The sequence below is a fragment of the Vulpes vulpes genome, chromosome 6, assembly GCF_048418805.1.
Source record: "Vulpes vulpes isolate BD-2025 chromosome 6, VulVul3, whole genome shotgun sequence".
NCBI classification, from domain to species: domain Eukaryota; kingdom Metazoa; phylum Chordata; class Mammalia; order Carnivora; family Canidae; genus Vulpes; species Vulpes vulpes.
This window is the reverse complement of record NC_132785.1, coordinates 3390707-3417536: the sequence shown is the minus strand read 5'-3', so window position 1 is coordinate 3417536 and position 26830 is coordinate 3390707. Positions and strand designations below refer to the sequence as shown.

Here is a 26830-nt window from a genome sequence, read left to right as displayed (position 1 = left end):
TGCGAGCCGTCCCCGTCCCCGCCCTCGCCCGGGAGCTGCGAGGCTGCGGGAGCGGTGCCGCAGTCGCCGCCTCAGCCGCCGCGGAGCCGCTCGTCCGTCCCGAGCCGCTGCCGGAGCCCGGCCGAGGAGGCTGCCGCCGGAGCCCGCCGCCCGCCGCCCGCGCCCCGCGCCCGCCGCCCCCCGAGGGCGCCCCAGGCCGCGCCATGGTGAAGGTGACGTTCAACTCGGCTCTGGCCCAGAAGGAGGCCAAGAAGGACCAGCCCAAGTGCGGCGAGGAGGCGCTCATCATCCCCCCCGACGCCGTCGCGGTGGACTGCAAGGTCCGCGGGCCGGGCCGGCGGGGGCGGGGGCGGGGGGCCGGGCGCCGCTCCTCCCCCTCCTCCCCCTCCTCCTCCTCCTCCTCCCCCTCCCCCTCCGCCGCGGCGCCGTCGGCTGCGGCGGGAGGCGCGTGTGCGCCCGCGGGGCCTCGTTCCGCCTGGACGCGCCCCCGCCCGCGGCGCCGACCCCGCGGCCTGGGGCGGATGACGTCACCCGACGCCGCCTGCCCTGGTCCCGGGCGGGGGCGGCGCCGGCTCCTCCACCTGCGGCCCCGCGGCCCCGGGGGCGGCGGGCGGGACCTGCCGGGCGGGGCGGCGCGAGCGCGGTGCCGGGGCTGCCGGGGACGGGCCGCAGAGGCCGCGGCGCCCGGGGGCCTCCTTTGCCGTCGCCGTTAGCATTAGCGTTAGCATTAGCGTTAGCATTATTAAATCCCTTATTATTATTAAATCCTTTGTTATCATAAAATTCTCCTTTATTATTATTATTAAATCCTTTGTTATTAAATCTTCCTTTATTATTATAAAATTCTTTTAAAAATTCTTATTATAGGATCCTCCTTTATTATTATAAAGCCCTCCTTTACTATTATTATAAAATCTTCCTTTATTATTATTATTATAAAATCCTTTATTATTATGACATCCTTTTTAAAATTTTCTTTTTAAAGTTTTTATTATAAAATCCTCCTTTATTAATTATTATAAAACCCCCCCTTTATTATTATAACATCCTTTTTAACATTTTTTATTATTATAAAATCAATTATTATAAACCCTCTATTACTATTATAAAATCCTCCTTTATTATAAAATTCACCTTTATTATTAATTATATAATTATATATATTAATTATATATTATTTTATTTTACTTTCATTTATTTATTTATTTTACAAAATCCCTCTTTTAGTCCTTATTTATTTTACAAAATCCCCCATTTAGTCCTTCCTTCTTTCCTTCCTTCTTTAACAAGATTCCCCCTTTTAGTCCTAATTTATTTAGTTACTTAACAAGATTCCCCCTTTTAGTCCTAATATATTTATTTACTTAACAAGACTCCCCCTTTTAGCCCTAATGAAAAATCAGGAGCGGAGCTAGAACGGTGCTAACTTTCAGCGGATTCCTGCAATGATTTATTTAGAACAAGCTTGTGATGGGCTCAGGAGTTACAAAGGAAAAGCCCCACAGCCTATTTTCCACGAGATCTTCTGGAGGCCGCGCAAATTCAACCCTCTAGAAATTAACTGTGGGAGTTATTTAGGTTGCACGACTTTGTTTTTTCCTTAGTGTTTCTCAAGACCTGTTAATCGGTAGGGTGAACTTAGCTTTAGCTTCAAAAAAACCCAGTAGTCGTGTGCAGGTGGGAGTAAGAAGTGTAATTTTTTAAAAATACAGTTTAATGAAAATTACTGTCGAAAGATGTGGCAGTAATATTCTATTAAAAAATTTGAGATGGTGATGTTACCCTGGATGTGCCTGTACTTTTTTTTTTTTTTTTTTTTTTTGGAAATGTTCTTAAAAACGTCAGGGGTTGATTTTTAAATGACTGCCTTTCCTTGAAATAGGAACAGTGAAAAAAAATTAAAAAATAAAAAAAAGAAAAGAAATAGGAACAGTGAGCTGATTCCCTAAAAAGATTAAGAGTTTTGGTACTGGTACTGTTTTTCTGAATCCATTGCAAACAGTCTCGGTTTTAAAAGAAAATGTTTGGAATGCACAGAGGGATAATTCCAGTAGCAAATTATTATCTTAGCTCTGTGTTTATCTAACATTCATTGGACCTAAAATAGATTGTCAAGTGCCCTGTCATAACAGTCACAGATACGTAGTAGAGATTTTAATCTTATTATATATCTTTTTAAATCCTGTAAATAAATATAATTCCTCCCCTTTAAAAAAAGAGAGAGAGAGAGAGGGAGAAAGCATCGGATGATGTCACTCCAGAGGGCTTTTCTCTTTTCTCCGTATTGAAGGAGATTTGGAACTCGGGATAAAAGTCAGAATTAATTTGCTAGACAGCTTTACATTCTGACTTTTGATGTTTTCTGTCATTTCTGAAATGTTAACCCTGTTTTTAGACACTCAGTTTCACCATACTCAAATTTTGTGGTCACGGCCGCTGTGAAAAATAGCCGTTGGTAGCTCTGTGCATTATTTTCTATTTTGATCTTCTTAGATCCCGTATCCAAATAAAAATACACTGAGCTGTGAGGGCCAGCGTATTCCTTTGTAGCCACGCAGCCGTCACGGATGAATAGGCAGAGAAAAAAAGGACAGATTGTTTTTCTAGCTGTAAAGCTCAAAGCCGCCTTTTCTTCAGTGAGTGACAAAATATTGCTCTACCTGAAGAGTAGAATCCTAATCATCAGTCACTTAACGGTACATGAAAACTTTGCTTCACAACAGACCTTGTGAAGGAACTTCCGATCCCTTCGTCTGAGCTTGGGCTGTGATTACATAATGTGCTCTAGCTCCTCGGGGTGACTTTATGGCAACCCCGAGTTTGCCCGGATTCTGCACAGAATCAGCCTTCCGTGTGCTTGCCCTGGGGCATTTCCTTGCCTGCCCGGTTGGTTCAGAGAATCAAAGTGAAGCTAGTTATGGACCAGAACTCCCCAACAAGTTTTTAGTACCTTTAAAGGGCTCCTAGACTACAATATCTAAAAGCTATTTGTTTCTCAAAATGTACACTTAGGGGTCACCTGCCCTGGTGTCCTCTTGGATTCTGGTTTAAAAATGCAGAGTCTGCTACCTTAGAATCTACCAAAGAATTCTGGTCTCTCTGTCTACCACCAAGAATTCTGATCACGCCAGTCAGCTGTCTTATGTAACACACATTCCGGTACTTCAGTGTTGCTCCTGTCTTTTGCTCTTTCTTTAGCTCTTTTCTCATTGCAGGTGGAGAACCCTCTGAAAGCAGTTCCATAGCCCTGTGTTTCAGTCTTGTCTCTCGGTGGCTGTCAACTCCAACCGTCCTGTCTATTGATGATCTCCACTAGATTGCTATTTACTGTTCGTTTCCTACAACTTCCCCTTAATTTTTCCCCTTCCTCTCTCTGCCTGTCCCTACTGGCACACAAAGCTCAGATATACGGAAGTAGAGTATGATCTCTGTTTTTTTTTTTTATAACAGGCAAATTTGAAATTACATGCATGTTTTATGTTACAGGCGGCAGTTCGTTCATGTTTGTGTCTATAACTTTGAGCTTTGGCAAGCTGTTATATCTCTGCAAATATCAAAGAAAATACTTAATGTACTGAGTCAGAAGTCCCAGTTTTGTCATTGCATAACTGCTTGATCTTAGACTTAAGTTTTCACTTTCCTTATCTGTAAAATGAGAGGGTAGGACCACATAGTCTGTAAAGACTCTTCCAGTTTTGAAATTCTATGAAGATGTTGGGATTACATAACTATATTTGGCAGGAATTAAATTGTTTTAATTGTGAGAAATAACAACTACCTCCTCATCCTAACCAGACTGTTTGCTTTGTCTTCCCTGTGTTTTGCATGTTACATTCCTTCTTCATACTAAGTAGCAGTGGGTCAAAGAGAAAAGAAATGGACCAAGGTAGTATGTAATAAACCAAATTTTTATTTTGGGTTACCTTACTTGAGAGCAGTAGTTGTCAACAGCTCTTTTTTTTTTTTTTTTTTGTAATGCCTGATTATGAAACCCCTTTCTCCATATCAAGACCCAGAAAGCTTAAATTTGCTTCATAGGTATCCCTGCAAGCCTTACTGTGGAAATACAGTGTTGCCGCTCCTCTGCCTTGCATTGTAATTGTACAGGTTAAAGGGAGAGAAAAGGAAAGTGCTTGTGTAGGAGAGAAGATGGGGCCGGATGGAAGTGAGAGAAAAAAAGTACAGGACTACTAACCCAGTTAAGTTTTGAGTTACCCATTACAACAAGGCTCTTTGGACCCTAGTTCCTTACACTTTCTGGTATTTCCTGTATGCATACATAGGAATGATGGGCTTAGTAATTTAGCTTTTTGGTGTCTGTGCGGTTTTTTTTGTTTATTTTTTTTGGGGGGGTGTGGGGGATTGGGGATAAGAAGGAACAATATATGATGACATTTACTGAAATGCGTTGACCTTTAGAGAAGAGATTGGAAGCTTGGTTCTTTTTAAAGGAAGTACATATCATTACCTAGTTGTGTAATTTAGTGTTTGTAAACAGTGGCCAGTAGAAACTTAGAGTCCTTACATTTTGGTTCTCCCTGAGAGTATTGATAGCTGATGTGTGAGGGTTCCATCCTGGGAGATAAATTTATTGCTCCTGTGCATAGCACGTGAGTTGGCAGGCTGGGTGCCCCTGACCCTGCATGTGCGTCCCTCACGGGTTCCTGCCTCTGCTGCTGCTGCTGCTGCTGCGGAGAGTGGACAAAGGTTGGACGAGCTTGCGTGTTGCACATTTGGAGGACAAGTTACCTGCTTGGGCTTCACAATGTCACCTTAAACATATTTTGTCTGGACTAAACAGAATCCAGTATATTATTATTAGCAAAATCATAACCCCATAAGATGTTATGGAATTTAGCTCTGCTATATAAGAGGTTTAAGTGAATGTAAGTTGTTTTTTTTTTTGTTTTGTTTTTTGTTTTGTTTTTTTTTAAACAGAAGTATTTCTTAGAACACATGGCACAGGCTTATTTGAGTTGATGGAGTATTTAACTTATAAAGTTTTGATTATATATCATCACTAAAGCTTGATTTGCCTTAAATGTTCATCCAAAGTAGTAAGTCATTCTGGGACATTTTATTTCTCTTGTTCTATCACCATAATTTAAATATCTGGGGTGTCTTTTTTTTCCAAGATGAAATACTTTCTGAATTCATATTATAACTAAAGTTACTTGGATTGCTTTGTTTTTTTTTTTTTTTTAATTTTTTTATTTATTTATGATAGTCACAGAGAGATAGAGAGAGGCAGAGACACAGGCAGAGGGAGAAGCAGGCTCCATGCACCGGGAGCCCGATGTGGGATTCGATCCTGGGTCTCCAGGATCGCGCCCTGGGCCAAAGGCAGGCGCCAAACCGCTGCGCCACCCAGGGATCCCACTTGGATTGCTTTGTATATCATAGTGCCAGTAGAGGAAGATCCAGACGATATTTAGGTCTTTTCAAATACAATATTGATGAATTCATCCTCTTAAACTCTTAGGTTAACTTGGGAATTTTTATTAGAACGCAGACTGGAGGAGTTAAGGACTTTGCCATCAAAGAACTTTCAGGTCATAACTGCTGCCTGTTTAAAGATTTGACAATTCGGAATTTCTCAATGAGGTGGTTTTTGTCCAAATGATACAGAAGATAGTGACAGTGGAGCTAGTTCTTCAAGAAGCTTATGTATAAAGTTATTTCCTGGCTCCCATTTTCTTTGCACAACAGTGAATGTCTTTTACAGGGTAGATGGCTGAAAGTTGAAAATTAGAAATTTTATTGCAGATATGACCTAAGAACATCATTAAAAAATCATTTAATTGTGATTATCCCCTTTAATTAGTGTTTATGGTACATATTCTTGATGGCTAAAGATAGCTATAATATTATAATCCTCTTTCATATGTTACCAACAATTGAATGAACAAAATTATTTTCAACAATTAAAGATTTCTATAAAGCTCTTTAATTGATTTGAGGGGAGGAAGGAACTTTATGAACTATTTCTATAATTCTACCATTTGGGGAAAAATCCGTAAGAATGAACATAGACTTTATTCTTAAGCAGAAGAACCTTAATCTTGAGTTATAGAAATGAAGAACTTACTCTTATTTTTATAATAGAGGAATACTTTAATTTTTCATTTAATGTCTTTTAGTATTAATAAGCTCCCAGCAGTAATTGTATGACTTAGAGCAAATGTATATATATATGTACATGTATCAGGAATGAATATAAATAAAATTTGCCTAACTTATAAATACAACATTTTTGAGTTAGATATCTAGGGAATTTATTTGGGAAATAGACATGAATTATGGTGTTAAATATCAATCAGTACTTGGAGATTTTAAAATATTTGCATAAACTTATTGACAGTTGAATTTCATGCTTTAAGAAACTAGGTTTTGATGGACTTCTGTATATTTGGAAGATTGTTTTAATGCCAAAAATTTTAAAAGTTGGTCTATTTTGCAGAATGTATAAAGAATAAAGCTTAAATCTTGAGTTGTTTTCTCTGCTTTAAGTGTGATTAGCATGTTTAAAATTATTTCATATAAAACCCAAAAAGGTAAGTTGCATAGTTAAGTGATTACTTGAATCACTGCAGCATCCAAAAGAAGACCGAGCTTTAGTGCTGGGAAAGCCGATTCCCAGAATCAGTCTGTCTGCATCAGCATTTCTTAAAATTCTCAGCCAACCTTTGTAGCATTTCTGTTCTGCAGTATACCTTACTCTACCAGTTCTTACCTTTCAATTTATAGCTTTCTCCTTCAGTTCATTTTTTCCTTGCTTCCCAAGCAAGCTCTCAGCGTTAGCCAGGGCAGTGCTAGGCTGTTAAGCAGAGATGGCAAACTCAAGGCCCCCGGGGCCCAAGCAGAATCAGTGAAGCTGATTTAAATATATATATATTTTAAAGATTTTTATTTATTTATTCCTGAGAGACACAGAGAGAGGCAGAGACACAGGCAGAGGGAGAAGCAGGCTCCAGGCAGGGAGCCCGATGTGGGACTCGATCCCAGAACTCCAGGATCACGCCCTGGGCTGAAGGCAGGTGCTAAACTGCTGAGCCACCCAGGGATCCCCACGATTTAAATATTTATTTTTCATTAAAAAGAAAAAAGGAAGATCCAGTATTGTTTAGTTCTCCAGTCTTTAAAGGCAAGCTAGAAATGGGGTTTTTACTTGAAACTTGAGTTTTAAGTATTCACACCTGACTTACACAGGAATTTCAGGTAAAAATACTGACGGCCTGACGTGGGCCACTGTTTGAATCTCCCTAACAGTGGAGAGCCCAGCTGGCAAATTATGGCCCACATGTCCAGATGTGGCCTGCTGCTTGTTTTTGTAGGGTCCATGAGCTAAGAGTTATTTTTACATTTTTAAATGGCTGGAGGGGGGAGGATCAACCAATTTCTCCCTTTTGCCCCAATCCCCTTGCTCAGTAAAGAGGTACAGCTCAAGAAGCAGTATTGTCAACTTACTGAAACTCGGACTATGCAATTCTACTTTATGGTTTAAATCCCGTCTCTGCCACTTAACTGTGACACATGGGGTAAGTGACTTCAGCTCTGTCTCAGTTTCTCCTTCAGCAAAATGAGGAATATCATGAACTGTAAAAAGTTCCTCACCGTGCCTACAATAGGGTGAGAGTAAGACCCAGTAGACATTAGGGTACCTGGGTGGCTCACCCCCAGAAGCCGCTGATTCTTGATTTTAGCTTGGGTCATGATCTCAGGGTTGAGATCGAGTCTGTTTCGTGCTCCTTGTGCTGGCCCATGGAACCTGCTTAAGATTCTCTCTCTCTCTGCCCTTCCCCACCTCCTTTCTCCCATTAAAAAAAAGAAAAAAGACTCAGTGGACATTAGCTGCAGTTATTACTCCTACCATTACTATTACTTACAACTACTACAAGTGTCACAGGATTTGGCATTCCTCAGATTGTTAAACAGCCGTGTGATGCGAGAGCAAATGCAGCATCTGTCTAGTTTTCCTGTTGGCTTTGATTCAGCTTTGCAGATGTCACTTGTTTTAAGTAAACTTAAAGATTTCTAGAAGTGAAGATAATAAGATAGACATAAAATTCATGAAGCAGAGCAGTTACTAATTTCTGTTTTGCTTTTTAATAGACTTGTGCCACAAACTTAAAGCCACTTTCAGATAGGGTGAGATCCTACTGGCAAAAGTTCATGTTGTAACCTGGATCTGGTAACTTGGACAAGTCAGGAGACTTCCCCACATCTCTGTTCCCTCATTTAAAAGACTGGTGGCACCAGTCCTAGAGTGTTGTTGGGATGATATTCACAGTGCCTGCTACATAGAAACTAGTTAAATATTAATGCATTTCCTCCATTCCCATCTATTAGAATAAAGTCCCACTCCCCCCCCCCCCCATTCTTGTTTTGGGGTTTCTTCTGTTTATCCCTATGTCACATGTCACTTTACATAACAGTATTTTTAAATCACCCTCTCCAAGGTATTCTGCTGAAGAGTCCTTCCTGTAATGGAAGACCCTTAGTAGTAGTTGTATCCATTTTCACTTAAAAGTGGGTCCTTCTCCATTACATAAAGGATGTTGATAGAATTCTGTAAATTTAATTTTGGGTTTTACCAAATAATACTTAGTTTTTTGTTGTTGTTTTGTTTTTGTTTTGTTGTTTTTTTAGATTTTATTTATTCATGAGAGAGACAGAGAGAGAGAGGCAGACACAGGCAGAGGAAGAAGCAGGATCCCTGTGGGGAGCCCAGGCTCACACGCTGAGCTGAAGGCAGACACTCAACCTCTGAGTCCCCCAGACGTCCCAATACTTAGTTTTAAAATACAAATAGTCCTGCCCTGTCACCGAGGAACCCACTTTTGAAAATTACACTGTAGTTATATACAGTACAATGCTGATTGAGTGTACAGTTACGTAATTTTATTTATTTATTTTTAATTTTTCATTTATTTATGATAGTCACACACAGAGAGAGAGAGGCAGAGACATAGGCAGAGGGAGAAACAGGCTCCATGCACCAGGAGCCCGACGTGGGATTCGATCCCGGGTCTCCAGGATTGCGCCCTGGGCCAAAGGCAGGCGCCAAACTGCTGCGCCACCCAGGGATCCCCATAATGTTAAATATATGCACCTGAATAACAACCCAGTCAAGATAGAACATTGCTTTCAAGTGAGAAAGTGCTCATGTCCTTTTAGACTCTGTCCTCTCCCCTTAGAGGCAACCACTAATCTAATTTCTATCTTTGAAGATTAATTTGAGGCAATTGGGTTCACTCCAGCTTCTAGGCTTTCTGCAAAATAGAAAAAGGGTGCCCTCTGTGGTTTTGATGAGCAGAGTACAAACTGGATTCTGGCTCTGTTGATTTCCTTATACTCAGGACAGTCTGCCCAGCCATATAATGATCCTAGCTCCTTATTTCTATAGATCAGTGGTTCTCAAACTTTTTGGTCTCAAACCCCCTTTGTACTCTTAAAAATTGTTGAGGATCTCATAGAGGTTTTGATTTATGTAGGTTATATCTATTGATATTTACTATATTAGAAATTAAAACTTTAAAATAGCAATCGTATACCTATATCACATTACCGTAAGTTACCATAAACATGCAACATTTTTATGAATATTAAAATTTTCCAAATAACCGGAAATTTTTAAGAGTAAAGGTAACACTTTTGCATTTATGCAACTCTCTACTGAATAGCAAGTAGAAGACTATTAATAATAGCTGATTCACACATCAGATTCTGTGGTCAGCCTATTGTGCTATCATACATTCAGCTTCTGGGAAAACTTTACACTAGTCAGAAAGTGAGAATGAAAAAAAATGTCTTATTTTTATTTTATTTTATTTAGTTTTATTATGTTTAGTTTTGTTAGGAGAATAGTTTTGACCTTGTGAAACTCCTAGAAGGGTGTCCCTGGACACATACTCTATATACTCTATACTCTATACTATACTCTATACTCTATACTCTATATATTTGCTTATGCTGCTGTTGGTTTTTGTTTGTGTTTTTGCAATTTTAGGTATCACCTACTGGCTTCCTAATATGGGAAGTGAATATTTTACCTCTTATAAATTACCATACTAAAAACATTCCATCTTAAGGTGTAGTTATAGTGGTTTCTGGTTTTATTGATATTCCATGCTTTTATCATAATTGATATAAACATTAAACCTGAGTAATGTAGTATAACTTGGTTCTATACCTTTCTTTCCAAATCTCTTTATTTTCCCTGGATTTAATAATTGGGTCAAAAGGATTGCTTTAATTTTCTGTGTACTTTTTGCTACTTCATCCTCAGACTTTGACAGCAGTATAATTAATTGCCTTTGTGTATTTACAAACTTATTAGGTAACTTACTGAGTTTTGTATTTTTCTTGGCGGTATTTCATTTGTCATTCTTCGGTCCACCATCCAGATTGGTTGTAATCTAGGCATATTGCTATCCAGATGCCTGAGAGTAATTATCATCCTGGGATTGAATTGGCTTTGTATTTATCCTGTGTTGGATCTACAGTTTTATGAATCTGAGAAAAATTATCAGATTAAATTATTTTTAAAAAGATTTTATTTATTTATTCATGAGAGACACAGGCAGAGAGAGAAGCAGGCTCCATGCAGGGAGCCCAATATGGGACTCGATCCCAGGACTCCAGGATCAGGCTCTGGGCTGAAGGCAGCCGCTAAACTGCTGAGCCACCCAGGGATCCCATCAGATTAATTTTTTTAAAAACTTAACATATCTGGGAATCTAATCTGTCCTCACAGTTAATTGGTAATTGATTTGGGTATAAAATTCTAGGTTAGCATAATTTTCTTTCAGCAATTTGATGGCATTACTTCATTATCTTCTGGTCTGATGTCATTCTGATTCCTGTTTATTTGTACATGACCAATTTATTTTTTGGGTTTTTTTTTTTTTTTTTTTCTTTCCCTCCAGAAGTTTGAGATTTTTTTTTCTTTATGTTTCTGGCTTTTGAAATTTTTATTGATGGAGTTTGTTTGAGGTCATTCATTTCCATTCTCTGGCTTAAGATTTATTGATTTATTTGTTTATCCCTTTATTATTTACTCTGTCGAGCTTTCAGGAAGAGGTAAACATTATCATTTAACTGGAAATCAGTCATAGGACTGCTAACTGCTGTCTTGATATCTTTTTAAAGATTTAGTAGAATATTTCCTTTAACATTGAAAGTGGACTTTTTATAATAGATACAAATGAAAACCATTTTTGTCTACATTATTATTATTATTAGCCCTAGTTGTTTGTTTTTACATTTATTTACTTATTTAAGTAATCTCTACACCCAATGTGGGGCTCAAACTCATGACCCCCAAGATGGAGAGTCACATGCCTCTTCCATCTGAGCCAGCGAGGCACCCCATATTAGCACTAGTTGTAAGGTCAGACAGGATGGCCTACAAATGTACATGAAGCATCTTTTGGTCTCTCTCTTTACAGTTCCAAGGCTGTCTCCCTCGTGAGTTATTTTAGTGACCACTTACTACCAATTTTGTGATTTTGCTTCATGACTTTGTTATTCTACTTAAGTTTCATTTTTGTAATTAATATCTTGCCTTTTCTATTTACTTTCAAATGCTTATATGCTTGTAAGCCTGAGTTAGTTTCTTTGTTTTTGCTTCGTGTGCATATGATTTTAATATTCCTGTTACCGCCCATTGTAATTTGATGAACAGAGAAAAATCCTATTAATTTTTTCAACATAATAACACTACTGTTGTATAGTTAATACATGGTGCTTATTATGAGTGTAGCTCAATTTAGGTAAGCTCATGATAGCAGAATTCTGTGGATGCTGAGGCTAAGTCATTTCTGATTGGATATGAGCATTATCCTATTGTGACATGGTGTCACTTCACTTACTATTAATTTGCATAAGCTATTATTTAGTCAAATAGTTGATTTAATAGTTTCATGCTTTTCCTTCCCTAAGATGTACATGGAGAGGACATTCAGGCCTTATTTTTTTTTTTTTTTTTTCATTCAGGCCTTATTAACTTGAGATGCTACACAAATAATTTTACTTAACTACTTTGGGCCTCATTATATTTATCTGTAAAATGATGTGTTGCACTAAGTGTCCTTTCATGGTCCTTCCATAGTTTATCTTTTTTTTTTTTTTCCCTGAAAACTACGCTGATCACATATTCAGAGGCACCTTACTTCATGGCCAGACACTATATTATGAATTTAAAAATTACTAAGCATCCCAGTTTTTAAGTAGCCCTAGTATAGCTGAGAGAGACCAACCAGTAGTGTAGGCCAAATTAATCACAGCCTACTTAAATGTCACAAGTCACAAGAAAACAACACCCCTGGATCTAAGAGCCTGGAGAGTGGTGGAATAAGGGAGCAAGATCCAGTAACTACTGATTGTGTATTGTACATGTACTTGGTGCTGGGCATAGGTTCAAAGTAATTTTTACATGTTCACGATAGACAAATATCTCTGATCTCAAGAACTGGAATTTTTTTCCAGTAGTCATTTTGTCTAACTTTAAAATAAACTTGGACAGAAAATGTCACTTTCCACATTTAAATTTTTTACACTTTTAGAAGAATATACTTGGGTTTTCTTTTATGAAGAGTTCTGCACTTTTGTGCGGCCCAGGTGGCTCAGCGGTTTAGTGTTGCCTTCGGCCCAGGGCCTGATCCTGGAGTCCCGGGATTGAGTCCCGTGTTGGGCTTCCTGCATGGAGCCTGCTTCTCCCTCTGCCTGTGTCTCTGCCTCTCTCTGTGTGTCTCTCATGAATAAATAAATAAAAATCTTTAAAAAAAAATAGTTCTGCACTTTAAATGGAATTACTCATATTTGAATATGAATGTGTAATTATCTCATTGAATGATATTAAAATCCAAGATTTATACAAAAATGATTCCAGAACAAGTTTGCTTTTTTCCGCTCTCTAATCTTGAGACTTAATTTTATAATGAATTATAGGGAATAGAACATTCCTATCACACTTCAAGTTTTAAGAAAATAAGAGTTGATATTCTTATTAGGAACAATAGGAACTCATAATTTAGCTGATGGCAGAAAAAATCTATCTTGAGCACTTTATCTTTAGTAAAAGCTATGATTAACAATAAGTAACAGTTCTATATAATGCTGTTGACTGCATATCTTTAGATCTCACCAATATGAATTTGAAAATCTGGGGCACCTGGCTGGCTTAGTCGGTGATGCATGGGACTCTTGATCTCAGGGTTCGGAGTTCAAGCCCCACATTGGGTGTGGAGCCTTAAGTAGGCTCTACTTAAAAAAAAAGCAGGAAGAAAATCTCCTGAAATTTTACTTCCTAAAATAGAAAGTTCTCTTCAGTGTAGATGAATAAACACCTTGAAGAATAATGGCTGTCTTTAAAAAATGTAGAAAAAAGAATAGAGAATGGTTAAGATATTCCTATATTAACATTCTGCTTTGTGTCAGATACTCTGCTTGTCCCTAATGATATAAAGTGATTAAGTTGTGATCCAGCACTAAAAGCATTTTAGATTTTTTTTTTTTTTTTTAGTTCTGACCTATTTTTTTACCCTAGGCCTGTGCCAATTTTATATAATGCCAATAATTTTTTTCAGGTTTCATAATATTTCACAATAGTTAAAATATTATGCAATGGTTTAAAAATCTCATTTCTTTTTTTTCTGTATTGCAGCTGGGTATTGTAGGATTTGTTCACAAAAAAAGGACATTAATGAAAAATTTGTTTTATAGACATTGTATTTTCTCTTGATTTCTCACTTTATATTTTTATTATTTATTATTATTATTTTAAGTAATCTTTATACCCAGTGTGGGGCTTGAACCTACAACCGCAAGATCAAGAATTGCACACCAGGCACCCCAGTTTCTCAGTTTTAAACCTCTTTAGTCCAAGTGCAGAGTAACTACTATCCATATGATTCCGAGCACTTGGAAAATGACTTCCTTTTTGTGTGCCAGACACATTTGTCACATGGACTTTTTCACCATAGTTGAGATAGTAGCAGTCTTATTTGAAAAGTAAAATGAGAAAGCATAATTCAGTTACTAATTTAAGTGAACCAGACAAAATGTCGACAGATGTTGATGTCTTTATAGATTTTAGCTTTTTAGCCATAGATCTTGTGTTAATATAGCAGAATATATATTTGATAATCAGTGAACAGATCGCTCCATCACGTCTTTTTGATGCCTCCATACTTGCGAAAGAAAGCTAATGTGTAAGGTGAATAGAACATGTACCAATGGTAAATGAAGGGCACTGGTATTCTACGTAATACTAATCTGTTGGAGCCGTTACCTATATAACTTTTGTGGATCTAAGGATATAGCTAGGAAAGCATTTTGGAAAATTTTTAAGTGGATCTTAAATGATAACCAGGGTTTGTTTGTTTTAAAATTCTTACTGGAATGGGAAGTGATTTAATTTTGCCCTCCAGTACTGTAAATCTTTTTCCAGTTGGCCTTTTCAGGATTCTGTGGTAGATTGCTTTTTATTGGCTTCAACGCCAGTGGATACTTCAGCTTAACCTTTCTCAGCTAAATCAGATGGTGGTGGGATAGTAATAGCTATCTATTGAGCACTTACTGTTTACTGCGTACCAAGCAATGATCTAAATATTTCACGTTTCCTTATTTAATCCCTACAACAACCCTGTGAGATAGGTGCTCTTATTAATCCATGTTTAGGATGGCATAATTAAGACATAAATTAAACTTGTGCAACTCTTTCCCTTCCTCCAGGATTCTGACATTTTTCATCTGCTGTCCATCTTTTCAGTTTTGTCTTCTGTCCTTTCCAGCTTCTTTAGGATCATTTACTTGGGTCTTAGGAAAAAACTGCTATTGTTCTTAGGTTGGAAAAGGAGAAGAATTTGAGTTTACTAGAGTATTACTTACATACTGAAAAATTCAGCCTTTTGGGGTATACGGTTGTGTTAATTTTGACAAGTGTAGTTGTGTAGTCATTACAGTCAAGATGCAGAGTACGTTCCTCACCCCCAAAATGTTCTTTTTTGATACTGTTTTGTAGTTCTTACTCTCACTCCATCTCTGTTTTGTTTCTGTAGTTTGCCTTTTCCAGAAGATAGATGGTATTGTTATTATTTTTTAAAGATTTAATTTATTTACTCATGAGAGACACAGAAAGAGGCAGAGAAACAGGCAGAGGGAAAAGCAGGCTCCCCGTGGGGAGCCCAATGCAGACTTGCAGGACTCCATCCTAGGACCCGGGAATCATGACCTGAGCCTAAGGCAGACGCTCAACCACTGAGCCACCCAGGGGCGCTAGATGGTATTACAACCAAGTGGCCTTCTGTCCTCACTTTTTAAAATCTTTTCTGGGAACTAGAAGTTGTCTGGAAAAGATCTTGGATTCCTGTAGCTCTCCACCCTTGATTTTCTCTGGGCTCATCCCATTCCACCTCTTCTCTGTCCCCATTTTTGGTCTGCTGATGCCTTCCGAATTTGGATTTGATGTTTGTAAGAGAATGCCTGTTGTGTCATTTAAAATATTAAGGTTCTTTATTCAGAATGTTAATCCAGTCTGAAACTCAAAAGTCAAAATCCTTAATATGGGCAATGATTTAGACTGGTGGTTTTATAAAGTCAGGTTCATAGAAGGACCTATTACCCAGTCACAGCAGAAAATGAAGATCAAGGTTCAAAACGAAGCAACAGAGTAGAATTTGGTATGTTGAGTCTTAAACTGGGGAAAAAATTATGAGTTGAGAAAACTAAAACATTGATTTGTAAAAATTTGAATCAGATTTTTTTTTTGAACGTTGGCAGCTAATTCTGTATTTTGGAAGATAGTATATTGACCAACCATGTCCATGGGCAGCTGCCTGTGCATCTCCATAGTTATCCATATTGCCAAATGTGTTTTAAAAGTGTACATGTTTCTAAATAATTTCTATTTCTGAAGGTTCAGTAAGTAGTTCATGCTGCTTTGAGTTGAATAAATTGTATTGATATTTTTGTATTTCTGTCTCATTTTTATGCTTAAAGCATTTTTATGCTACCTCCCTTTCCCTCCTTCCTTCCCTCCCTCCTTTCTCTTCTCTTCTCTTCTCTTCTCTTCTCTTCTCTTCTCTTCTCTTCTCTTCTCTTCTCCTTTCTTTTCTTTCTATGCTAATATAATTTTTAACCTTAAGACAGATTTTCTGTATTCTGGTTCCTATAGCTTTGTGATTGCATTTGGCTATAATAATTGCATAATAGTATATTTGAGAGCTTTGGAAAAATGTGTCTTCATTCATCCTATAAAGTAGGCTCAAACAGAAGTGCCTGAGGATGTGAAGTGATTTGTTAGTATAGGAACAAAATCAAAATTAAATGAAAACCTTTGTGTTTTGTCTGAGTTAAGTTTAAATGGAAGCACATTTATTGAAGCCTCTTAGGGAACTGACTGAGGTGACCTAATTCTTAACTAATTGAAGTACCAGAACAGAATTTACCCTTCATTTTGCTTAAAATAAATTGGTTAAGTAATTTTACTTTATCATATGATGATAAGATTTATTTGAACCAGAAATTAGTGCAGTGAGAAAGCAAGAATGCTTCTAAAACCTGTGTCTTTTCATACTACTGTAGAGGGGTGATTATAGGCCAGCGTGTGCTTCAGTGTCTTCATTTATAAACTGGGGTAAAAACTTGAGGTTTTATTGGAAGATTAATGAGATGATAATTGTACAGCACCTGTGGGAGTTCTTTTACCTTATCAGCATAATTTAAGGTGTACCAGTTTTATTGCAGTACAAGGGGAGGAAGTGTCTCTGTGACTTGTTTTAAATTAGGCTAGGTAAACTCCTATACCCTGGCAAAGAAGCCTTGTTTATGAGTGATTTCCATTTTTTTGTTGTTGTTGATTTTTGTTGTTGTCCTTGAATTATGAAATAACTCAGGCATATAAAACCAGAGAATTTGTAGTACTATTTGATATGTTTTTAAAGTCTAAAATATCATATACTGGTAATATCCAACTTGCCTTTAAAAAAGAAAAACCCTTGGCATTATGTGTGTGAGATCTTAAAATCAACTATGCTAATTGATTTTAACTATTATTATATGAACCTATAGTACTTCTCTACTTGATGGACATGTAGGTTATTTCTAATTTTTTTCTTATTGACCATTCTGCAGTAATCATTATTGGACCTTTTTCTTTATGTACACGTATAAAACTTTATCTAGGGCCATATTCCTAGGAATGAAAACTGTATGTGTGTCTTTAATTTTATTAGATACCACCAGATTTTTCTCCAAGCAATTATACCAACTCCTGCCAACTTTAATTACCATGGCTCCACACTTTTCTTGGCACTCAGTTGATTCCCTTCCCCCATCACTTCCTATATCGAAATATAATTTACACACAAGAAAATTCGCCCATTCTGTGTATATGACTTGATTGAATTTATGGTAATTGTATAAAGCTGTATATCCCCCACCATCAAGATAGGAAACATTTCATTATCCTAAAAAATTTCCTTATATGTCTTTAATCCCTTCATCAGCTCTTGACCATGGCAACCATTGAGCTTCTTTTTGTCACTATATTTGCCTTATCTGGAATTTCATAAAAATGGAATCATGCAGTAAGTAATCTTTTATGTTGGATTTGTTTCAGTTAGCATATTTTTGATTCAGTATGAATATAGCACAGTTTATTCATTTATCACTTAGTGGATAGCACAGTTTATCCATTCATCATTTAGTGGATATTTAGAAACTAGTGGTTTCTAGTTTGGAGTTATTATGAATAACAATGGTATGACTAATCACATATAAATCTTTGTCTCAATTGATTTTTAATTACTGATCTTCAGCAATCTTGCTGAACTTTAATTAGTTTGAATCATTTTACTTTCTCAGATTTTCTAGACAGTGATATTATTTACATATAATGATAGTTTTGCGTTCTTTTTTGTAATCTTTATATCTGTTCTTGTGCTTGTTGATTATGTACTAGCTAGGCTCTTTAGTATAATGTTGGATGGAAACAATCAGTTTTAGTGGGCAGCCCTCATAATTTCTGACTTGAAAGGTTAATGGTCTAAGTCCGAAGTTTCACCTCTTTCCAGTTAGCAAAGAGATTTTTATTATAAATGGGAGTTTGTCAGATGCATTTTCGACACATTTTGGGATGGTCATGGGACTTTTTTTCTTAAATCTTAATTTATGTGGCCTTTTCTTTAAGCTTACTTTATCAAGTGTTAATCATTTAAAATATACTTTAATAAATAATTAAAACCTTTTCTGTTTTCAGTGTATTTTAATGCTTTCTCCATGACTCAGATTGTAATACTGTGTCATTTATCTCTCATGAATAATGTTAATTTTGACTGTAAATTGCTTAAGACATGAGCCATGTCTTAATCACATTTGGATTTCCCATAGGATCTTGCACAGTATACTGCAAGTAATAGGTCCCAATAAATGTTGAACTGGGCTAATAAGTACTTAGGGCTGTTCTTTGCTAAATAGCCACTATCTGTTGTGTGTCATGAATTCTGATGTTGCCTCCACCCCTCATTATCATGCTGACTGTTGATGTAACTTTTATTGGTCATTAAAGAAATAACCAAGCTTTGAAAAACAAATCGAAATTTAATTCACTCATCAAATATTTGTTGAGTGCCAACCAAGTATTGAGCTTGGCTTGGAGCTACCAGTAATGCAAAATAAATATGAATGGATAGTCAGAAGAACCTTTATAGCCTAGTAGGGGGAGAGAATATTCATGTGTGAATTATTCTAATGAAAGGTAGAAAATGATCACTAGAAATTAAGAGGGGGAAAAAAAGAAATTAGCTAGAGTTTGAGGACCTGATAGCTCTTTTAGGAAGTACATGACTGTGGTGCATGGATTTTGGGTCTATAATGTGGCAATTCAGAGACTTAGTTTCTAATTCTTAAGCCATGGTTCATATTGTTGAAGTGCTGAATAAATGACCTGTAGATAAGTGAAACATTTTATAAATTAAATTCCTAGAGAAATTTAATTTTTTTAACTGTCATGGTCCAGAAATGTGATTTTTGAATGAACATGAGAATTCAAACACCATAGCATGATGCGTAAAGGCCCTTTGTGATCTGCCCCAGTTACCTCTCCGTTCTTATTTCTTGTACCCTCCCCATCATATCGGATGCTCCAGCCATAGCATATGTGGCCTTTGGAGATGTGCTTTCTGGTTCCTTGATTTTATTCATTCTTTGCCCTAAATATAATGCCCTTTAACTCTGTCCTCTGTGTGGATAATGAGCATTTGTTCTTCAACATTCCCCTCTAGTATTTTCTCCCCTGGGAATTCTGCTCCAAACACTATCCATTTTTCTGTGCTCTACATTCTTCTGTCCATACCATGTTTATGTTCCCTTTGTGTATTTACTTTCCAAGCTGATCTAAATGATCTCTTTCTTGGCGGGGGCTCTATACCAGTGCCTAGCACAGCTCTTTGCCAATGGTAGACATTTATAATTTGTTCTTGAAGTTTGCTGACCAGTTAAAAATGATATATTAAAAGGCCTGGAAACTTGTCATCAATTTGACCATTGGGCTGCATATTTTTTTATAAGCGTCTGCCCATGGTCTTTGGATACATTCATTTGTGTGCTACTAGAGAAGGGAGTCTGCCAAATAGGGTGGGTGTTGTACGCACAGTTGACTGTTTCAGCAGCTGATACCAAATGTTTGGAAGTGACTGTTTCCATCTGTCATTTTCATGCCCCCACCCTGCCTCCACCCTAAAATTATTTATGCTAGGAGCTGTTTCTTATCTCCTTAGGTATTTATATCAGACAAGGGCTCAAACAAAATACTAGACTTTATCATTCAAGTTTCATAATTCCTTACGAAGTTCTCGTAACTTTCTGTTCACAGATAGAGTATCTTACATGGCTTAATAAGGTAGTCTAGGCTTATTCTTTTTACATACTACTTTGTAGTGCACTTGTCTTATGTCCATGTACAGTACATTGGCAAGTTCACCTGCAGCAAAGTGTAATGCTCCTGCACAAAGGCACAAAGACCTTTGTAAAACTGGGATTGATTGATTGATTTTAGGATAGGGCAGTAAGATCATAGGATTATTTTTGGATAAGTATATCCTATTTTTTAAGACTTTAATTGTTTAAATAATTTATTTCATATTATTTGTTCTGTCCTTTATTTTCCTGTTACTTTTTGTTGTATATTGTTAGGAATGGTTTTATACATGCTGTGAAATATGAACTACCCTATAGCAAGCTAATACATAGTTATATAATTCAATGTGGTATACACAGAAGTTGTAGTAGGTTAGGCTTAGCACAATATTTCATGACAAAGTTGTAGACTTTTCTGAATTTTTAAGTGTTAGAAGACATTTTAATCACCAAAAGTTGTGCACAGAAAATAGAAATTATAAGGTATGTTTTACTGTTCTAGAGGTAGGAATAGCAGAGGTGTTGAGAGTTAGAAGGCAGAACTCTCCCAAGAGACTGATGCCTCCGCTCAGGAGGCATTGTGGTGAGTCCTGGCACCACCACCTAGTAATTCCTGAGTTGATTTTGATTGGAGACCCGAGTCCTTTGGTCTTTATAACTTTGTTTATAAAATGATAATCCTTTTTAGGCTTTTTAGGCTTCTTTGAATCCTGAGCTTTCTGTGATTCTGACTGGAGACAAAATATAACCATTGTTGGTCTTTTTCATATTTTAGGACCCTGATGAAGTGGTACCAGTTGGCCAAAGAAGAGCCTGGTGTTGGTGCATGTGCTTCGGGCTAGCATTTATGCTTGCGGGTGTCATTCTAGGAGGAGCATACCTGTACAAATATTTTGCACTTCAAGTAAGTGGAAAATGCTAAGGACTTCTTTGCCTTTTCTTCATGCATATTAAAAAATTGGCCTAAGTTTGTTCTAAGCCTTCATTTTTTTATTTGTGGCCTTTGCCATTTGATAGTCCTATGTTTCAGTTGTGGTTAAAAATCTGAACATGGGTTTGCTGAGTCTATTGGGCAGTCACTAAAAGCAGAATAATGATTTTTTGACACATTGCTGACTAAAGAGTACAGATTATTGTATGATTTTTTTTTTTCAAATTGACTAACCTTCATTTTCCCACTCTAGTAGTTAAGGTATATAGTATTATTAATTGCCAATTGAGTCAATACATCGGACAACATCAGATGTTATCATATTGATAGACTCTAACTTGTCAGCCAGTTTGGACTCCCCTACAGTAGCCTTTACTCCTGGATACTGAGTTCACTGGCACCACATCCCTGTGCTTCTTTCCCAGCCATTGGTTCACCCCGTAAACATTGTGTCACTTCGGCAATGATGTTGAAGTAATTTGGGCTGAATGTTGTTTTATAACTGAGTGTTTAATAGTAATCCAAGTGGGTTAGGACAGATTTTTCTTCTGATGATAATCATGATTTATGATCTGTTTTGTGATATATTTCTCTTGACAATAATTTAGTAGGTTTATTTTTTTTTACATCTTAAAATTTGGAGAAACTCTTGACAAATAACTTTCATTAAAATAATGAAACATTCTGCTAGGGGGTGTATATAATTCATGCTCAGTTGGATGTTCATAGACATTACTGAAATACTGGTCATCTTTTTTTTTAACTAGTCATCTTTTTTAATGCAATTTTTTTTACAAGAAATATAGTTGATATAGAAAAAAAACTATTTGTAATTCCACCCCCCAGAAATAGTATTTTTGTCTTAACATTTTGTTATATACTCCTAGCCTTTGTTTTCTTTTTAAAAAACAGTCTTTATAATGATTGCTGTAATCTGATATTTCTCAATTATAATGTATATGAAGGAAAAAAATCACAACTGTCTGTATTCCTATAAAAATTGCAGGAAAAGTCTCTTTTTTGGCTAATAAGAGAAAAATCATTTAATCAATGAATCACATCAAAAAGTCTTAAAAGTATATTCTGTTAGGAAGAAAACATGATTCATTTCTGAATATATTCTCTTATAAAAAGACTGCCTACAGGTGGGAATAGGCTGATGTATTTCTTCAGATTTACTTGTCACCAGATGAATAATGGCTTTAAATTCTATTTTTGTCGACTGCAAAAAGTAAAGGAAAAATCAGCTACTTTTCTCCTTCTGAAACCATTTTTTTAAAAACAATGCTTCAAAACCCCATCTTAAAGAGTATGTTAACTCTGTAATTAAACTGTCTGACTTGTCATCTAAAAGTAAGAGTTTGCCAGCAAAATGCTATTTAGATAGCGGTGGCAGCTTAAGTAATGCTTACATTTAAAAACCTGTCTCCCACTGAATTGCTGAAATAGTGTTTAAACCCTCCGTAGCCAGACGACGTGTACTACTGTGGAATCAAGTATATCAAAGATGACGTCCTCTTAAACGAGCCTTCTGCAGATGCCCCAGCCGCCCGCTACCAGACAATCGAGGAAAATATTAAGATCTTTGAGGAGGATGAGGTTGAATTTATCAGTGTGCCTGTCCCCGAATTTGCAGACAGTGATCCTGCCAACATTGTTCATGACTTCAACAAGGTGAGCCAGGTGTCTGGAACTGGAAGAAGAAGGCACATTCTTGAAATGATGCTTCTACAGTTTTAATTTCAGCGTTTGCTAGTTTATTCTATTTAGAGTTTACTTGTTACTGGAAGAAAAATGGCCTTGGGTTTCTTCTGCCTGACAAGATAAACTGTTCAAATTTGATGAGCTCCTTATCAGAAGCAGATCCTCAGTGACCTTTTCTCCATCGTAACTTTGGTTCCCTTTGCCTTGTCTACTTGAAAGCCCACCTCCTGGCTGCTTCTCCTTTGCTAGTAATTGCTACTGTTTCTTATATGCCCTTGTTTGCTTGGATAAGAGGTGATGCATGTTCCTATATCTATGTAGGATTTTCAGAAATTAGTGATTTTTAGTTCTGCATATTTCATTTATCAGTTTTTAAGTTCTCATTCTCCATTTCCCCATAGTATTTTGAATATTGTTACAGGTTGCAGAAAAGATGAAGTGAGAAAACAGTGAATATTCCAAACCTCCACCTGGTTCCAGAATTTTACCATTTTTCTTAATTTCTTTTTCTCATATCTGACACTTGACCCCTTAAGATACTTGAGCTGTTGTCTCTTCTACAACACTGTATGTCATCTCTGACATCTATGTCATTGTTACATCTAAGAAAACAAACATGACAATATAGTATTATTTAATATCTAGTTGATATTTAAATTGCCCCAATAATTTTTGTCCCAAGAATGTTCTGTTTTCTTAAGCTAGGATTCTGAAATTCAGAAGTTTACATATTACCTATGGATTTTGCATCTGTATAGAAGTTTGCCAGTTTGAATATTCAGGCATATCATTGAAGTTAGCTTTGCAAATACTTCATGCCTGATAAAATGCATTTGATGAATGTTAATAGTTTGAAAAATTATGTATTTCAAGATCATAAACCTACCATAACAAATAAAGAATAGCTAACACTGAGCTCTTAGAAATCTGTTAACATGGTTTAACTCATTTTAATCCTCAAAACCATCCTGTGAAGCAGTCTTTCTCAACCATAATTGTCCATCTGAACCACAAGAACACAGAAAATCACTTAATTGACTTATTTGTTTCCCTAGGAATGATAGTAACTAATACCATTCTGGATGCATAGGAGAGAAGTTGGTTTTTACATGTAATAGATGGGTACCTTGGAGGGTGTTAGAGCTTATAAGTGAGAGAACTGACTGTATCTCTTATCAGGTGATAAGGTATTTGCAGTTAATTTTAATAGTTTAAAGTTAATCACTTACAGAAGCAAACCCCTGATAAGGATTTTGTTTACTGGGGCACCTTGGTGGCTCAGTTGATTAAGCGTCTGCCTTCGGCTCAGGTCATGATCCCAGAGTCCTGGGATTGAGCCCTGCATCCGTAGGGCTCCCTGCTCAGCGAGGAATCTGCTTCTCCCACTCCCTCTGCCCGTCCCCCTGCTTGTGTACACATACGCGTGTACCTGCCCTCTCTGCAATCTTAAAAAAGATTGTGTTTATTGGTAGCAATAATTTTTCCTCTCTCATTACTATCTTCTGTTCCTGTCCCACCAAATGCTTCATTTGTTGAAATGCAAGTGGTTTAAATATTCTAAAGCCAATCCGTTTTAATGATACAAATTATTCTTAAAACTCTGGGTGCTGCTGCCTGTGTTATAAATATTAATCTAATGAAAATGTATCTTTGTCTTTCCAGAAACTCACAGCCTATTTAGATCTTAATCTGGATAAGTGCTATGTGATTCCACTGAACACTTCCATTGTTATGCCTCCTAGAAACCTACTGGAGTTACTTATTAACATAAAGGTATAAGATGTTCGAATATTTCTTATTAATAATGCTGTTATAGTTATAGCATGTTAGAATTCCCAGTTGAGATTTTAGCCCTATAAGTGCCCATCTTACTGGAAATATAACCAAGAGCTTTGTAAAGAGGAATTAACACTTGCAGTTTTGAGTTTTTTCCTTTTATTATTTTATATTTTGAAATACAATTTCTTAAATTATTATCTAAGTTCTCCTAATGGGCCTGATAATAAATAATAGGCTTTCAAGAAATAAGATCAGTGTTGCAAACTATTCAACTCATGGACAGTATGTAAAAAAATGGGCATGACTGTACTGCAGTAAAATTTTATTCATAAAAACAAATGGTGGGCAGTAGTTTGCCAGCCTCCATTTCATGCATTATTTCGTCTGTTCAGTGTATGTTTGGAGGTATTCACATAATATATTTTCCAAATGTAGGCTGGAACCTATTTGCCTCAGTCATACCTGATTCACGAGCACATGGTTATCACCGATCGCATTGAAAATATCGATCACCTGGGTTTCTTTATTTACCGACTGTGCCATGACAAGGAAACTTATAAACTGCAACGCAGAGAAACCATCAGAGGTAACATTTTCTACCTTTAAAGTCCTGGCAGAAAAGTTTGTTGTTTCATTTCATTGTGTTGAACTAGATTTAGATGTAAGCCAGTATTGTCTGTATGCTTGCCACAAGTGAGAAAGCAAAACTATACTGTATCATTATATAGTATTTCTAGATTTCCAGAGAATCCTTTTAAGTTCTTAATCCACTCTTTTCAGATAGAGAGAATTAGGTGAATGTGAAGTGTCAGTGCCTTGAGATGCTGTTACCTCACTTTTTTTTCATGCAGTCACCAGTCCAGCCTTGCATCTCACTACTTTGGTTCAGTCACACCATGCAAGAGTTCTTGTCCAGACAGTATCTAGAGAAGCTCTGCAGGTGTGTGCTCAAGGATCTGGATTCTAAACAAAGAGTTTGCCTTTCAGAGCACATTAAGATAATCACAGTCAGGTTAATTAGAAGGGAATTTGACTGAAGAATTAATTAAGAGCACTGACACAAGTAATGTAGCTTCGCTGAATCATTTAACCTTTTTGTTCTTAAACCTGAAAAACAAGAATGACCGTATCTCCCCATTTCCTTTCAAGATCTTTGTAAAAAATAAAATGAAAGTACATGTGACAAAGCTGTAGAAAGAAGTGCCACTTGAATACAATGTGGTGTGAGTTTTGGAATGGTGGGACCTAGTGAAATTGCTTTACTGGCTTTTTGTTAGCACTTATTAAAGTTAGCACTTATTAAATGTTCTCTCCTCTCAGGCTGATGAGTCACTTGAAACCTACTGGTTGATTTCTTACCTTTAAAAATTATCTTTATAGTTGATAGTTTCTTTTTAAAAAGCCAGACATAAATATAATGAAATTTACCCTCTTTAGCGTGCAGTTCTGAGTTTCGACAGATTACCACCACAGTCAGGATAGAGAATATTTCCAATATCTTCCAAGGTCATAAATTTATATATGGCATTATTATTGGTTACTAAGATCTCTTAAGATATTTAGACAAGAGAGGAAAATTATTTTTTCTAGTGTTAAAAAAATCAAACTATAGAAGTTCATGGAATATAGAGTAAAAAATTTCTATATATATATATATATATATATATATATATATAACACTTTATATAACTATAAAGATGGGTATGAGTTACTAAAGAACCAGAAGTTAAAAATTTTTTTCCTCCCAAACAGGTATTCAGAAACGTGAAGTCAGCAATTGTGTTACAATTCGGCATTTTGAGAACAAATTTGCTGTGGAAACTGTAATTTGTCCTTGAACAGTCAAGAAAAATATTATGGGAGAAAAATCTAATATCGCAGCATAACCCCACCCTTTGTATTTTGTGCAGTGATTATTTTTTAAGATCTTCTTTCATGTAAGTAGCAAACAGGGCTTCACTCTCTTTTCATCTCATTAATTCAATTAAAACCATTACCTTTTAAAAATCTTTTCTTCTTTCTAAGTGTGGTGTCTTTTATCTTGAATTAGTAGTTGTATGAAGTCATAGATAATAATACACTTCACCATAGATCTTATGTGTTAGGAAGAACTTAAATTTCTTTAATTCATTTATCCAGATTTTTACGTTTGAATTACGCATTTTCCAGAGGGGTTATCTCCAGAATAATCATATATATGCATACGTAAAAATGGACCACAGTGACTTATTAGTAGTTGTTAGCTGCCCTGCTACTTAGTTTGTTAGAGCACTTGAGCACACATTTTAATTTTACCTAATTAAAATGTGCAGTATTTTCAGTGTCATATTTAACTATTTAGAGTATGATTTCCACCTCGATGTTTTAATATCCTAGACATCTGCTGTAATAATATTTTAGAAAATGTTTGGAATTTAAGGAATAACTTGTGTTACTAATTTGTATAACCCATATCTGTGCAATGGAATATAAATATCACGAAGTTGTTTGACTAAA

General features: G+C 36.7%; 1 protein-coding gene across 1 annotated transcript; it reads left to right on the top strand.

Annotated features, from left to right (window-relative positions):
• Positions 1 to 15: 15 nt before the first annotated feature.
• On the top strand, positions 16 to 26830 carry ITM2B (integral membrane protein 2B). Its single transcript, XM_026017204.2, has 6 exons — positions 16 to 320; positions 20696 to 20824; positions 22319 to 22525; positions 24218 to 24328; positions 24770 to 24920; positions 26087 to 26830. Exons 1-6 carry the CDS (start codon positions 204 to 206, stop codon positions 26170 to 26172), a joined length of 801 nt encoding a protein of 266 aa, XP_025872989.1. The 5' UTR covers positions 16 to 203; the 3' UTR covers positions 26173 to 26830.